Here is a 15,321-nt window from a genome sequence, read left to right as displayed (position 1 = left end):
CTATTTCGTCTGTGGCAGCTGCCTCTTTTACCAAATCCTTGAGTCAATCTCCTGATTCTATCAGCTTGAAGATTTGCAGGAGTGTAAACACTCAATGAACTTCACTGGCATTTCAAAGGCATTACAGACTCTACCATTAGAAAAGGAGGCAATCAAAAGCAGGAAGGGGGTAATTACGAAGCTATCATTTCACTGGGAAATCAAAATGTTGGGCCCGAACTGATATTAGAATGCACTGAAATTTAATACCAAGGACATGAGGTGAAGCCCAGAGCTCCATGTGTAACACCACCCGACTGCAGTGCGAAGCTGGACCCTAAAGCAGGGGCAGGTAGAGGAAACCCAGGGCTCACAAATCTTCCCCAGAAAGCCCAGGGCTCCCTGTGAAGAGAGCAAGCACACACAAGGAGCTTGCTCCCCATGGAGGTGTGCCCCCAGCCTGAGCAGTCACTGCTGAGGGACACCTGGCATGTGCGGAATGGGCCCGGGGAGAACCAGCAGGCCGGGCAGAAGGGGCATCTGCAGGTCGAGCAGGGAGCATATGGAAGGATAAGGCAAATAGGGGGCTTCCCAGGCATTGATTCCAGCCAATCCAACGTGAACAGTTTCTTCCCCAAATATAAGATCTGCCCATGGACACTGGTCTCCTGAAATAGGTCCTCTGAATTTCCCAAGGCATTGCACTCTCCTCCTGCTCGGTGTTGCGTAAGCACTTCCTGGGAAATGGCTGCAGCTGTTCTGGGGTTAGGTGGGTCCCCATGACCCCACTGTCAGCACATGTGTCCCCTACTCTCTCACTTGTACCCCATTCACCCATTCATCCCCACCTCAGCACCAACTGATGACCTTGTGAATGTCACTGGGTGGGCTGTTTAAGGACATGATCTGGAAGCTGAAGGACATGTCTAGAAGTGGGGTACCTTGAGGTTGGCTGAAGCCCAGATGGTGGCCTGAAATGGGAGGGGCAGAGATAGACAAAAGGGGGGTGGAGGAAGGGAAGAGAGAAGCAGTGAAACCAGCTGAGGAGGTATAGCCCCAAAGATCGACCTACTTCTGTCTGGACCAGGTGTATCCATCTGAGACGAGGCACACCTACCTGGGACCAGGCAGACACAAGCCACTGCAGCTTTTTGTGCTTGTGGCAGCGCTTAAGTGGACAGGCTTCATGAGCTCTGGGCTTGGGCTCCGAGCTACAGAGGGCGTCGGGCAGCAGCTGCGCCCTGGCTGAAGGGTTGGTGCTCTTACAGGCCACGGACCTCTTCCTCCATCCCTTCCCGCAGGTTCGTGAGCACTGCACAGGAAGAGTAAGCATCAGCTCCCAGTAAGGAATGGGTCAGACACTGCTGGGGGACCCAGGCTACAGGCCCTGCATGGCCTGAGAACCCAGCTCTGTGTTGCAAAGAGGGGCCCAGCTGTACCCCCTCCCCCATATCAACTCTGCCCAAGGTACCTCTGCCCAGGGTCCAGCGCTCCAAGTGGGTGGGCAGCTCTGGGGGTGGCAGGCCTGTCGGCTGGCGGGGACAGGCTGTGGGCACAGGCTGGCTGAGACCTGCTCTGATCTATAGTGGGCCCGCCGTGTGCACTGGACCACTCGGCTCTGCGTTCCACCACCGCACGTCCTGCTGCAGGTACTCCAGTTCCCCACGGACCAACTGGGAGTGGACAAAGAGACCTATAGTGAGGGACAATGCCACCACTCCAGGAGAGGAGAGCCATGTCTGTCCAAGAAGCAGCTGACATTATTTCTTATCTACAGTCTACATGTGCAAAGTTATTTTTAGTTGCCCCAGAGGTCACCCCTGACTCCAGTTACTTTTTACTTTCTGATGAGCTTTCCTGATTGTCATTCTTCCCCCTACCCTAGCTTCAGGGTCACCTGTACTTGGAAATAATTCTCTTTAACACAGCTTGTCTGTTTTCCCTCTCTCTCTCTCTCTCTCTTTTTTTTTGTTAAATGGAAAACTTCAAAGATACAAAAATAAAGGCCCTCTGTGTCCCATCTATCCAACTTCAACAATTATCAACTTATGCTCTATCCCCTATAGCATTTTGAAGCAAATTCCAATCTGTAAATATTTCAATACGCATCTCTAAAAGGATTCTTTGTTTTTTAACAGAACCACAAAACCATTACATCTAAGCATTGACAATAATCTTATATTACCTCTATATATTCAATGTTTCATTCCTGACTGTGTCATAAATGTCATAGTTTAATTGACTCTACCTGTTTGCATCAGACTCCAAATGAAGCCTCCACCTGCAATTGGTTGATGTCCTTCTTAGCTTTTAATCTATAGGCTTGTCCTTAATCTCATTATTTTTCTATTCATTTTGTTACAGAAACTGGACTGTTGATCACCTTACTGAGTCCACATTGCCTTTTTTTTTTTTTTTTCCTGATTAGAGGATTTTGCAACTTTCACCCATCCTCTGCTCTTCCTGTAATTTAGTGGTTGGGTCTAGAGGCTTGATGAGGTTCAGGTTCAGTATTTTTTTGTATGATGACTTCAAAAGTGATAACTTCAATGGGAGCTCATAATGCCTGGCCATCTTTCCTTCAATTTGTTAGCAGCTGTGAATGCTCGAGAATGTTTCTTACAGCGACTTTTTCTCTTTTCTGATTATAAAAGTTTTCCCTTTCAACATGCTGACAAGTGACAGAAGTGGGATGGAGTTGGGTCCAGGCTCGGTTCAATGGCTCCACTCGTGGGTTTCCGATATGCTATTGGCTGGCTTTGTACAAGTCAGTGTGCAGGAGGGTTGGTGGTACACGCCTGGGTGGGGGGCACTGAGGCAAGAGAGAGCCTGGAGGTCAGTGGGCCAAGAACAAGGATGCATTTGGCTGAAAGGCCCTGAGATCCCTCCCAGGGACAGCTATTTGGACTCTAAGATGACTTACTGATTTTTACTTATATTTCTTTTCCTCTTTGAGATGTTTAAGCAAAAACCAAAAATTCTGTGGAAAACTTTAGGGCCCCAGAGTCTCCACCTTGGTGGTTGTGGGAAAGAGCAGTGGAGGGAAAGGAGAAGCTGTGCTCTTCTTTCTTTAGATGGCACAGTATGACCTGCCCCCCCCCAATCCAGGAGCACAGATCTCCAGGAGCAGGGATCGCCAGCAGCCCCTCCCCAGCCCAGGCAGCACTGGGAGTCACTGCGGGCATCAGGGACAGCAGAGCCCAGGGACGCAGCCCGTGAGGCTCTGCCCTGACAGTCTGTGAACAGGGTTCAGGGGTTGGGATAGAACAGAGAGGAATGTTCTGTTTTCTCACCATTTCTGAGTATGAACTAATACAACAGCGATTTTCTCCTAAGTCTTGAGATAAGATGGAGGATTTGTGACGATGTCCCCATTCATCCTTGGGCTTAATGACCCTGCCTCTTTTCCTCCCACTCAGAACCCACTAGTTGCACTCGGGCTGAGGAACCAAAGCTACAGCTAGAATGCTTGGAGAGGTTTTGTGAGGACTGAAGTGTGGGAACCTGAGTTATACAGAGAAAACCATCAAGAGAAAGACAGAAACAGAGAGGTAACCATTGTACTTAGTCCCTCACATTTGCTTCTGGTGCATTCCCTCTCTCTCTCTCTCTCTCTCTGTGTAAATATATATATGTGTGTGTGTATATATATATATACACACACACACACATATATGTGTGTGTGTGTTTAACATGATTGAGGATAGACAGTATAGACAACCTTTAAATTCAGCACTTCCACAATTCAATGTCTAGAACAAGCATTTTTCTTATACTGAAAAGCCTTTGTAGAGATATTTTCAGAGTCTCTAATTTCACAGTATGGACCAAGGCATATGCATATCTAAATAAGGAAACAGGCAAAAGGACTGAGTTCTGTGCTCCAGGAGAGACATGACCATCCAAGGTTGTACCAGCTCCAGGGGTGCTGTTCTGCCAAGATTTCTGAGCAAAAAGACCAGTGTCATTCCGCAAGTTCTCAAATGGGTTCAATATTCACAGCCCATTTTTGGACACTTGTGAAAGTTCTCAGGATAAGTCAGTGCTGGGAGAGGGAAACTGGTTACCCTTCCTTGATGGGAAGCAGAAATGAGCTCTCACGCCAGCACTGCAGGCAGCTCTGATGTGTCCCATGTGCCTTCAAGCTGAGTTATGCCATGATATTTTTTACTTTCATTTGTAGAAGGCTTGAACTATTTTATACTGAGGTTTCTCCTGAAAAAAATTCTATTATGTGTCTAAGAAAATTATTAAAAAACCCTGTAATACAAAGTTTTATTCACATGAAAAACAAACGATGTTGGGCTTATAGGAATTGTTCCATCTCAACTGTGGAAATGCTTCCATTTTTCAGGGTCAATAAAATTACTGCCTTTTATTTCACATTAAACCAAGTAAATTATGCCTCCTTGTTATGAAACTTGGGTTTTCAGCCTCTTGGCTGTGATGCTTCTGCCCTTGGAGCCTCCCGGCTGCTTCCCCTTGCTTTTATGTTTTCTCCCATTTCTTGCATTTGCTTTCTCAGCCCTGCAGCCTTGTAAATTATAATTGCTGTGTCCATACGAGGTTGCAAAGCCGTCTTGGCTACATGCAGGCTTTTCACACTCCCTTGTTAAGTCCTCTGTCTCCACCACCTTAAGCTGTTCCAACTGGGTTGATCCACTCTCTGCCCTTCTGTTAGTCGTCCATCATTAGGAAATCCTCCTGAACAAAGATTGTGCACAGGCATATGGAAACGCCGAGTGTCTGTTTTCTTTCACAGGCAGAGCTCTGGGGAAATGTCTTAATTTTAGCTTATGATAGAGTCAAAATTCACATAAGCTTCCATGCTTTCTGAGAGCAGACATGAGGTGTATTCAGTAGTGAACCAGGGGCCACACTTGTCTCACTTTGTTGTTTTTCTTCTCTGCCAATTGGAACAAAGCAGGCAGCTGGAATTACCCAAATCACGAAGACTCAGCCACCAGCCTTCACTTGTACTTCCCTGGCCCGGGCCAGGCACACCTTTAGGGAGGGCTGATGGGAGAGGTGATGGACTTTATGCTGTCACTCAACATTTCAGGCAGGGTTTCCTGGCACCATTTGTTAGACCTTCATTATCACTCACTATTTGTCAACGGTCATTAGTTGTTTCTAAATAAAATGACTTTCTCCTCTACATTAAAAAATATTAACATTTTGGTTTTGGTTATTTAAAGCACCTTTTAGAAAATGCAAATTTCCAATGAGAGTGTTTGGCTTTGGTCAAATACCTTGTCATGAACACCACCCAGGAAGCCACAGGCTGTAACTACCCTTCAGATTCAGAAGTCACTCCTCTTGGCACAGACCAGCACCAGCTGCTGATGGCTGAGCCCCACACACAGCCATCCAGGGGCTGTGACAGACTTAGCATCAGTGAGTCACTAGAGAGCAAATAATGCTAATTCAGTTTAGAATTCAGTTTCAGTTGTTTTATTTCTCTGCCTATTCTCTTTGAATTTTCAAGACAGCACCAGTTGTTCTATTTTCACAAATAACTTGACCTTCTAGGAAGTAGCCTTTCATGGCAGTCTTGGAGGCATGACAAATATCAGGTACTCACAGCTGGATTCAGTTCAGAAGAGGTGCGTGCTGGACGCAGCAAATGATCACATTAAAATCCAACTTTGCTAACGTTTGCTCCTCCATGTCAGCAGACTTGTGCACACGTAACTTTCATGTTAGTACAGCTGTCACGACTTCCAAATAGGCTGTTCTTAATCAAATCATCCACTCTCGTGTTCCTAAATGATCTTTAAAGACCTCCGTGACCTTAATCACAGACACTTACACACTGAGCTATCAGTGGCCCAGTATAAAGACAACTCTGTGGTCCAATGGGCTGGGGATCATGTGACTTTTAAAGACAGAAGAGCCTTTCCTTCATGTGACACTATAGCACCTTCACATGTGTAAGTAATTTGAGATCTACCACACTTTTCTTCTACATGAAATGTTTTAAAGATAACAATGCTTATCCAACAATAAACAGATGCTAGTTAGAAATATCTGCCTTTTCCATTGGGAAACAGTAAGTCAACTTAAAGAGGGCCTGCAGAATTATAAACTGAAAGTGCATCAGTGGAGGTCAGAGAACTTGGGCGAATGAGGAAGGAGAGGAACTCCTTTCCTGAGCCGGTCTGGCAGGTGGCCATGGGCCCTGAGCCTGCCTTCCCTATCTACTGATTTGGACTGTGCTATTGGTCTGTGTCAAAGGACATTTCATCAGTGTCAAATGGTGCCAGCTACATTCCAGGCAAGTTCAGAGGCAGAAGACCAGCTCTGACAATGATTTTGGTAACCAAATGTGCAACTGAACGGTGTTGATATAGCCAGAGCTACTGGACAAACAGATGGCGCTCTGCTCACATGCTCTACCTTCTGGAGCAATGCACTTTGTCTCCAAATCCACCTACACTTCACTAGTAAGCACATCAGAAATGACAGTGGGTACAGAACACCCAATCATTCCCTCTACCCTGGTCTTTAGTAGGATGTTCTGGGAAAACCAGGACCCTTCAACTGTCTACCCGATGCATCCTTCCAGGGGCAATGCTTGGGACTGGCCCTGATTTTCACTTCAAACCGAGTCCATCACTGGCCACTGGTTGGCAGGGACAGGGGCAGACTTCAGAAAAAGGGAGACCCAGATGGCGATCCCAAGCCTTTGCCATTAGCACTTGGAAAATGCACCTTGACAGCTACTTCATCTGTTCAGGCTCAAAAGTCAAACCACTTTGTGGATGTGTGAGACTGACTGAGAGATTTATAATGAGCTGGACACAGGCACTGAGCTGTTTTCATCTTTAAGCGCGGCATTTCTTCTCTGAATCACACCAAGCCAAATTGAAGGACATCAAAAGCTCCCCCCAAAGGAAGCACTGTGGGTGTTAATTTTATGGACTGTGAGAAGCCAGAGGTATGTGGGTTTTTATTATTCAGAGGCCAACATGCTATTTTTACCAGATTTTCTTGTCTCACTATCCTGTCATCAGATGTTATCTTAGGAAGAATCAGTAAGATCTACAGAGCTTTCATTTACATGGGGAGACAGGAAAAACAAAATTATGAGGGACACAGAGACCAAAGAATCTGACCTCACTGTTCAAAACACCCTCAACAATTCCCTGTTTCAGCAAAAATCCTTCTGAGGTTTTCCTTTCTGTAGACCATTGAGAGTGTTTGCCTCCCATTAACTCAAATGACAGACTTCAGCTCATAAAAGGTAAAGGGAAAATCATTAGATTCAAATGCTAATGAAGTTCTGTCTCTTTGTGTGGTTGCTCTTCTATCCAGCTTCCACAGAAAACTGGAAAAAAGAAGACTGAGTGTTAGAGCTGGGAAGGACTTCAGAAATGATGAACTTTACTGGCTGTGTCTTACTTTTGGGCAACTGAGCCCCAGGAAGAAACAAAAGTCCCAGAGGTAGTGGGAGATGCAAATAGAGGAGGGGTCAGGAGTCCCCCCTCACAGTGCTGATCTCAGTGTCCACCCTACTCTACTAGAAAGAATGAGCATCTTTTCCTTCATCAGATTCAACATGGGGAGGGCAACTCCCTCTTGCTCTTCTTGCTTACCCATTCAACACCCAAGCATGGAGTCAACTGTTTCTACAACAAACACCTTTGCTATGGAATACAAAATACTGGAGCATTGGTGATATAGTGGTGAGCATAGCTGCCTTCCAAAATACTGGAGTGGTAACTACATATAGCAGACAAATTAGCAATCTAGACCAGATTGCAGCTGAAATTGAGTACTGAATGAACAGGAGGTACCTTCCTCCACTTGACCAGGTTTTCATGCCCAAGGATAGTACAAAGGGGCTGAGAGGATCCTGGTCTATTTGCCTGTGACCCAGATGGTGCTAAGACAGTGTTTTCCAAACCACAGCCAGCTGGCAGGGCTCTCACACACCTATGTGTTCCTGGTCTCTCCTTTATTCTGCAGGAATCACAAATCTGGGGTTGGGGTCAGGAATCTGAATGTGTACAAAGCCTGTCCTCCCCCAGCCTGATGATTAGGATGACCAGTAGGGTTGGGGACACGACTCTAAAGAAATACAACATCCTCCTCTTCGGGACAGTCCAAGACACTGGCCCCTGCAGATAAGCACTGTCTTTCCTCCCTCCATTGTAGTAGACTTGCACTGATGTTATTTTGTTTAACTATTATGAGAACTAGGATATTTAAATAAAACTTGGGGTGGGAAGCCTGGTGAATAGGTTCTTCTGGAGGAAGGTAGGCACCTTCATTCCCTGTCACTGGTGAATGATACAAGCCTACCCAGGTGGACCAGCCCCTGGTTCAGTGCAGCCCCCTTGGTTTTTAAGACTGTGCTCTGGACCAGCTCCTGGACTCAGACCGAGAGACTATAAAGTGTAAAGTGTAAAGTCATGCAAGCTTAGCCTCCTACCCAAAGAAAGACTACCCCAGAACCAAAGTGGCTGAAGGGCTGGGATGGACCAGAGCTGTTTCCTTGTATACTGATGGGTCCAACCTTGAAATGAAGAACTCAGGAGAAGTAACTATGCCCAATACTGACATTCTTCTAAGCCTCCCAAACTGCCCAACTTGTGAGCTGGAGAGATATTCCTATCCAAGGGTGGCTCCATGATGCAAGGTCTTTGTAAATTTACATTTTGCTTGGACATGGAAGGTTGTGATATTGGATGAATTCATAACTGGGGACATCATCTAGGTTACAAAGATTCCTCTTATACCACCGAGCTACCCAAGCAGACAAGAGGTTTTACACTGAGCAGGGCCAATATCACTTCCTACATGAGACTCCTGTAGGTTTTCTGCCTTCAGGAGGGCAAAGCATTGGGACACTCCCTGAATCAGTTTCTGTCCTGTGGGCCCTTTAGATCTGATCTGCTCTTCTCTGGACATCAGACATGCTACTCCTCTCTGCCTCTGGTCTATTTCCCACTGCAGGAGTAGCTCTCTTGTTTACTCATCTGAACTGACCTGACCAATCAGGCTCATTGGGCCTCTCCATTCTCTTTGTGAAATCACCTAGCCACTGCCCACACCATGCTGAATGCCACATGAGGGCCAACCTTGTCCATGGTTGACAACATCCTGCTGCCACCCATTGACAAGTAGGAGCACATGGAACCAGCTGAGCCTATATTCTAATCTGCTTCTGAATTTGTTACTGGAATTATGTACAAATTAAATTTGGTGTAGTCTGATGGAATATGAGCATGAAAAATGAGAAGCTTATTTCCATGAAAACAGAGTTAGATCTTTGGAATGATTCAGTGAACACTACTCATTAAACTTGCTGTCAGCTTAGGTGTGGCTGAGACCAAAGTAAAATATAGAGAAAAATTAAAAAACAAATAATTTTACACTTCAATGAATGAGTGAATAAATGAGACCAGTTTCACTCTTCTTTAAAGAAACTCAAATTGGACATCACAGGTATTGGGCATATTTTATGTAAATTTTATGTAAATTTTAAGATTTTTATTAATCAGATCCCTACTCAAAGTAAGTTTTGGCCATAACTAAAAGAATTAGTAAATGGATGCACACTTACATATTTATTGAAAATAAAGATTCAAAGTATATGTGTGTTTGTATTTTAAAATAAATGTTCCCTTAATCTTCTTTTTTCATCAGTGTGTTGAATGAGAGCTTCTTGTCTACCTGGTGAAAACCCCCAAATTTTCCCCAAAGAGCTTCTCCCCTGTGTAACCCCTGTTTATAGTGCATGCCCATCTGACATGTGACAGGAACCTAGAGCCAAAAGTCCCTGTCTCCACCCTCCTGCCCTATGTGCCCATTTTAGGGAGTGGAATCCTCCAGGCTTCCTTTCCCCTGACCATTCTATATTTCACCAATCACAGATTCTACTTCCTGATTCTCCAACAAAGCTGCATCATCCTGAACATCTGAATGAATCCAGGTCTGTGATGGTTTATCTTAGGTGTCAGGTTGGCTGGGCCATGATACCCAGATATTTGCTCCAATATTATTCTAGAGGTTTCTGTGAAGGTACTTTTTAGAAGTGGTTAACATTTTAAATCAGTAGACTTTGAATAAAGCAGATTGACCTCCATAATATGGGTGGATCTTGTCCAATCAATTGTAGGCCTTAATAGAAAAAGACTGATCTTTCCCAGAAGAGGGGATTCTGTCAGCTGATGGCCTTTGGACTTCAACTACAGAATCAACTCTTTTTTGTGTCTCCAACTTGCTGACCCATCCACAGATTTTGGAGGCTGCCCACAATGCCTACACACTCTGATAGCTGGTTAGGAAAATATACACTCTAAGTAAAAACTAGCCATTTAAACATAAACTACAAGTTACGTGGATTTAATGATTACTAACCTAATTAACTTTTTAAATTTAAATATATTTCCTATATTGAAGATGTGCCATTTTCCTAATAGAGAAAAGATAAAACATGTTACCCAAATTGCTGAGAAGATGAATATATTAACCAATTCATCATGTGATCCACTCTAAAATACACTTAATATGAATGATAGAAAGACTGCAGACCTAAACCAGGTTGAGGTTTTTCGAACTATTTGGAATATATTGCTACAACAATATTAACACTGTTATTTTGCCCTGAAAAGGGTGAAAGATAACAGAGATAACATTTTCTATTAAAACACTCACTTTGCTGGGAAAATGTTTCCATCTAACTCAAGAGCTGGCAAACATTTTACTAAAGAGCCACAGAGTAAATATTTTATAGGTTGGTGGGCCATGTGCCCTCTGCAGCAACCACTCAGCCTCACTGTGGCAGAGAAAGCAGCCAGAGACAATGTGGAAACCAATGGGCATGCCCATGTTCAAACAACACCTTATTTTCAGAATCACCATAGTCCATAGTTTGTCAATCCCAGATTCAAGCAGTTCCATGTAGAAATAACAGGATTACACACATCTGCAGAAGCCGGGAGGCAATGGGCTTGTGTGCATGCCTTAAGAAGGTAGGCATGTTGCAGTTTTAGGCCTATTCTGAGTGCAGCCAAAGCAGATTATTAGGAATAAAAGGACAAACATTGTCAGAGACAGATGTTAACAATAAAACAACAACAGCAACAAAAGCAACAAGTCCCATGTGTTAAATCGTGATATTCTAATAGAATCTTTCCAAATCTTACAGAGACAGAATGAGGCCTACAGGCCCTGCAGCTACAAGGGAAGGGAACCAGCGCTTCAGAGTGTGAATCCAGTTAAGTAAATTCAGTTTAATTCTCCCCACAAACCAATGAGGCGGTTACTATTCTTTCTTCCACTTCAGAGAGGAAAGAGTGAAGTGCAGAAAAGTCATGTAAACGGAGTGGGCTGGGATTGGAGCCCAGTGAGTCCAGCTTTGGGGCCTGGGCTCCCGTTGCTGATTTAGGTCCCTTCCTAGGCACACTCAGGGCCTGCTCTGTGCCCTGCCTGCATTGTTCTAAGTGCTTACACTGATTAACTCGTTCACACACAGGAACTCAAGTAACAATCCCAGGGGAGGTGCTGTTAAAATTCACATTTTACAGATGAGAAACCGAGGCCCCAACATGGTGAAAGCCTTTGCTGCAGGCACTCTGGCTCTTGATGCTCAAGGTCACACAGATGGTAAGTGGCAGGGCCAGGGGGAAAACTCACTCTGCTGTGTGCTGCTCAATGAATTAAGGCTTCTGCAAGGCTAGCTTTTTAGCTGGGGAAAAATCTAATGTGAGGTAGTTACCTAATATTGCTTAGTTCTAAAATGTCCTAGGAAAAATGTATGTATTTAGGAATTTTGTGGGCATTACATATCTTAATTGGACAGTTGCAAATTTTGTACCTAATTGTAGAATTTATTACTATAGGTAAAACTTGTGTTTTTCTACTTTATGTCTAAATATCCACAATGAGTAAGTAGTGTTTCGAAAAGTCCTTTATGATTCAGTACTGAATCAGTGTCAAAATACTTAGTTAAGGCCATGCTCTTTCCAAACGATTTTCCCTTAGTCATCATGACGCCCAGAGTTTCTATAACATCTGAAATATCCTTTCCTGCCCCTCAAGAGAGCCTATTAGTGGTGCTCGAGGGAAAGCTTATGTGTCTAACATAAATTTAAACATTTCACAACTGCGGTTCATTTTTCTTTCTTTTAAAATAAATGACCTTCCCACAGGAGATGGTCTAATAAGCATCTCTCAAGGTGCAAAGTGTAATTTAAGTCATGGAAGATTCACTAACCACTGCGTTCCAACTCACTTTCTCTGGATTCTCTCTTTTGTTTTGGAAGGAATGTCGGCTTCCTCTTCTATTACAGAAGTTGAACCTTCCCCACCGGGGCTTCCTTTTAGGAGAAGAATTTTAAAATGATGGCATCACTCCTCCTACAGTTTCAGGCTTTTCTGGCATTTTGCTTTAGGGTTTCTTGGATGTTCATTCTTAGATAAATACTTTGAAATGAGCTTCTCCAGACTCATGAGTCAGTTTTCTAAGAATGCTTTCCAGGTGGCCTTGTCCAGGGGATGTGGACAGTTTGAGCCCAGACCGCAGCCCTTCAGTTCCCGTGGCTTATGCACGCGACCATTCTGGGGTGCTACCAGGGTCTGGGCCAAGTGGGATTGGTCATTTAGAGCCATCAACAGAAGGTTTATATACCAAGGTTACCAGGAATTGCCATAAATTCAATTGGTTTTAAGAGAGAAATCAAAGAAACAAATTGAGCCCATATTTTACACAGAGTGGATCTGCAAGCAAATTGACACCAAGGATAGGATCAATGTCAGTATCCTGCCTAGAATTTCAGGCACATTCTTTGCTGTCAAGTAATAAAGAGAGACAGTAAGGACATCGCGGTCAGGGGGTTACACTACCCGAGTCCATGAGCTAGCCACGTCACTTTCTGAGTGTTAGCGTGCGAAATACAAACAAAACTGGTGATCTCATTTCCTTGCTTTCCCCCTAAACTCATGGAAGCACTAATGACAAATGAATGATGGGGAACATGAGACATAAACCTCCATGGCAGGGTCCAGGCAAAGACATGTGAATATTTACTGTAGTTTATACAAAAAGACAGCAGTGCTTGATCTTTTACAATGATTCCTAATACCCTCTAAGTTTTTTCTTTTAAGCTGCAAAACAGCTTCTAAACTGAAGCCCAGGTGTGAAGGAACCACATGCTGTAGATGATTTTTCTGGCCAATAGATGTCATTAAGCCAGGTGGCTGCCAAAAATATACAGTTAACATTTGATGTTGGGGTCATTCTTGGTGAGGATGGAACATTCCATTCTCTGCATGAAGGAGTTCTCACTGTGGCACTTAGAGGAGATTAATCAGAACCAGAAAATGAACACACAGAGTAAGTAGAACAATATTTATGTAACCTCCAGCTCCCATCCCTATGAAACTACCTTTTATAGTTGCATTCATTCTTCAAGACATCCATAGATTAGTTATTTTTTATTTTCTTATTATGCCCTAGGTACCCCATTGGTTGAATTTCTTTCCCATCTGGTGAGTCTTATGTATTAGTAAATACTAAAAGGTTCTGATGCTTTTTAAAATATTTAATTAAATAATGTAGCTAGTTATTTAGTGGGTTAATTAAATAATGTGGTATTCTTTGGCATCAACTCCCCAATGTAAAGCTTTAGATATTATATCACGAAACTTATCAGGTGAATCCTGTTGTGAGCGCCGTATCTACCACTCTTAGCAACACTGATGCAAGAAGATGAATTGGGGTGTGAAGAGGAATGTACTATACTGGTATCTAATTAATAATATTTGCTGTATTTTAATTGGTGTAATTTATTAGCCTCTGTAGCAAAAGAACCTAATGATCCAATGGTATTTACATTATGTACACAGATATAATAAAATACTGTTTTATATTTAAATGGTCCGACATGTGTTCCATATTCTTACAATGAGTTGGGACAGAGAAAAAAGACCCCTGTTTACAGAGCTCATTCACTAAATCAGCTGTTTTAAATGACTCAAATTGGGACAGCAGCCAACCAGTGTAGCATTTGTAATCATTTATGCCAAAATATCATATGCAGAACATAAAAATGGTGTCTGGTAGTTTAGACAGTACTATGATGTCTTTCTTTAACTGACCCTATGAGGTAAGGTCTACATTTGCACAAGTAGCCATGAGAGAATAGCATTAGCCTTCACAGACACAGGGAAAAATTTGTGGGAAATCCAATTCTTTGAACAAAATAAAAGGGTCTCCTGAAGAACCAGTGAAGGCATCTGAAAATGATGAGACCAGTGGAGGGCTGAGTGCAGGTGTCCTGTGTATGGCTGTGTATGGCTCATTGTGTATTACAGTCTAATAGGCATTAAATGACATTGGACAGGCTCTGTAAAATCTCATTGACCTACAAAAACCTATATATATATATTCCAAGTCCTGAACAATCTACAATCAGACGATCCAGGCTCATGAATTCAATTCTAAATCCCTCTAGTCTACTGAGTTCCAATAATGCTAGTAATGATGGATGGCTAGTACTTAATGAGGTGCTTTATCTGTGCTAACTCTTTAATTCTCACAGTATGTCTGTATGGTAGGAATACCTATTTAGGAGGTGGAAAATGAGGTGCAGAAATACTGAGTAATGTGCACAAGGATATGCAGGAGCATGTGGAGGAGCCAGGATTCCAGTGCAAGTGGCCTGGCTCAGTGCCTGTGCTCTGGACCACCTGAGACCCACCACTCAGAGGCCAACTGGGGGCATGTCACAAACATGGGTGACAATGGCCACTAGGACAGTGTGGCTAACTGCCAATTCTGGAGAAACCCTTCACAGCATCCGTTGCTGCAAGGAGGATGGCAGGATCATCTGCAGAGCTAAACGTGCTGTTGATGATCAACACACCAGATTCCAAGTTAATATATTTGGTAACCACAGGTATGCTACACAAATATTGATGGGTGTGGGGCACCTTTCAATAGCTTTATAAAGAAAGCACATTTCTCTGAAACTTTTTTTTTTTTTAATTTAAAAATTGTAGAGATTTTGGGAAAGATGGTGCAAGTGAGGGTGTACAGAGATTCCTTTTCCCCAAAACAAATAAATGGCTGAGAAGCTGTGAACATATCAAAAGAATCAAAACAAAAAGACTTCTCACATAACAAGTCATCTGTATTTGTTCCATAAGGCACTTGGAAAAAGCACACTGCAAGAACAAGGCCAGAAGGATGGAGACCAGCTCCATTTAGGTCTATAAAAGGATTATATACAAATGTCCAGGTCGGAACAGAGCTGGGAACCTTACATGGGACCGATGTGAAGATTATAGAGCAACCCCCACCCCGACCCCACCACCAAAAGGCACATGTAT

General features: G+C 43.5%; 1 protein-coding gene across 1 annotated transcript in view; it reads right to left on the bottom strand.

Moving 5' to 3' along the window:
* ADAMTS16 (ADAM metallopeptidase with thrombospondin type 1 motif 16) overlaps window positions 1-15,321 on the bottom strand; it is a 106,984-nt gene that overhangs the window by 8,339 nt on the left and 83,324 nt on the right. Inside the window, exons 19-20 of the mRNA XM_081133690.1 lie at window positions 1,451-1,652; window positions 1,097-1,291 (exon numbers count right to left, since the gene is read on the bottom strand). Coding sequence (XP_080989816.1) covers window positions 1,097-1,291; window positions 1,451-1,652 — 397 coding nt within the window. The remainder of the gene's footprint in view (window positions 1-1,096; window positions 1,292-1,450; window positions 1,653-15,321) is intronic.

This window comes from Miniopterus schreibersii (assembly GCF_964146895.1).
Source record: "Miniopterus schreibersii genome assembly, chromosome: 3".
Lineage (NCBI taxonomy): Eukaryota > Metazoa > Chordata > Mammalia > Chiroptera > Miniopteridae > Miniopterus > Miniopterus schreibersii.
Note: the sequence above shows the minus strand (reverse complement) of the source record. Positions and strands in the feature narration are given on the sequence as shown.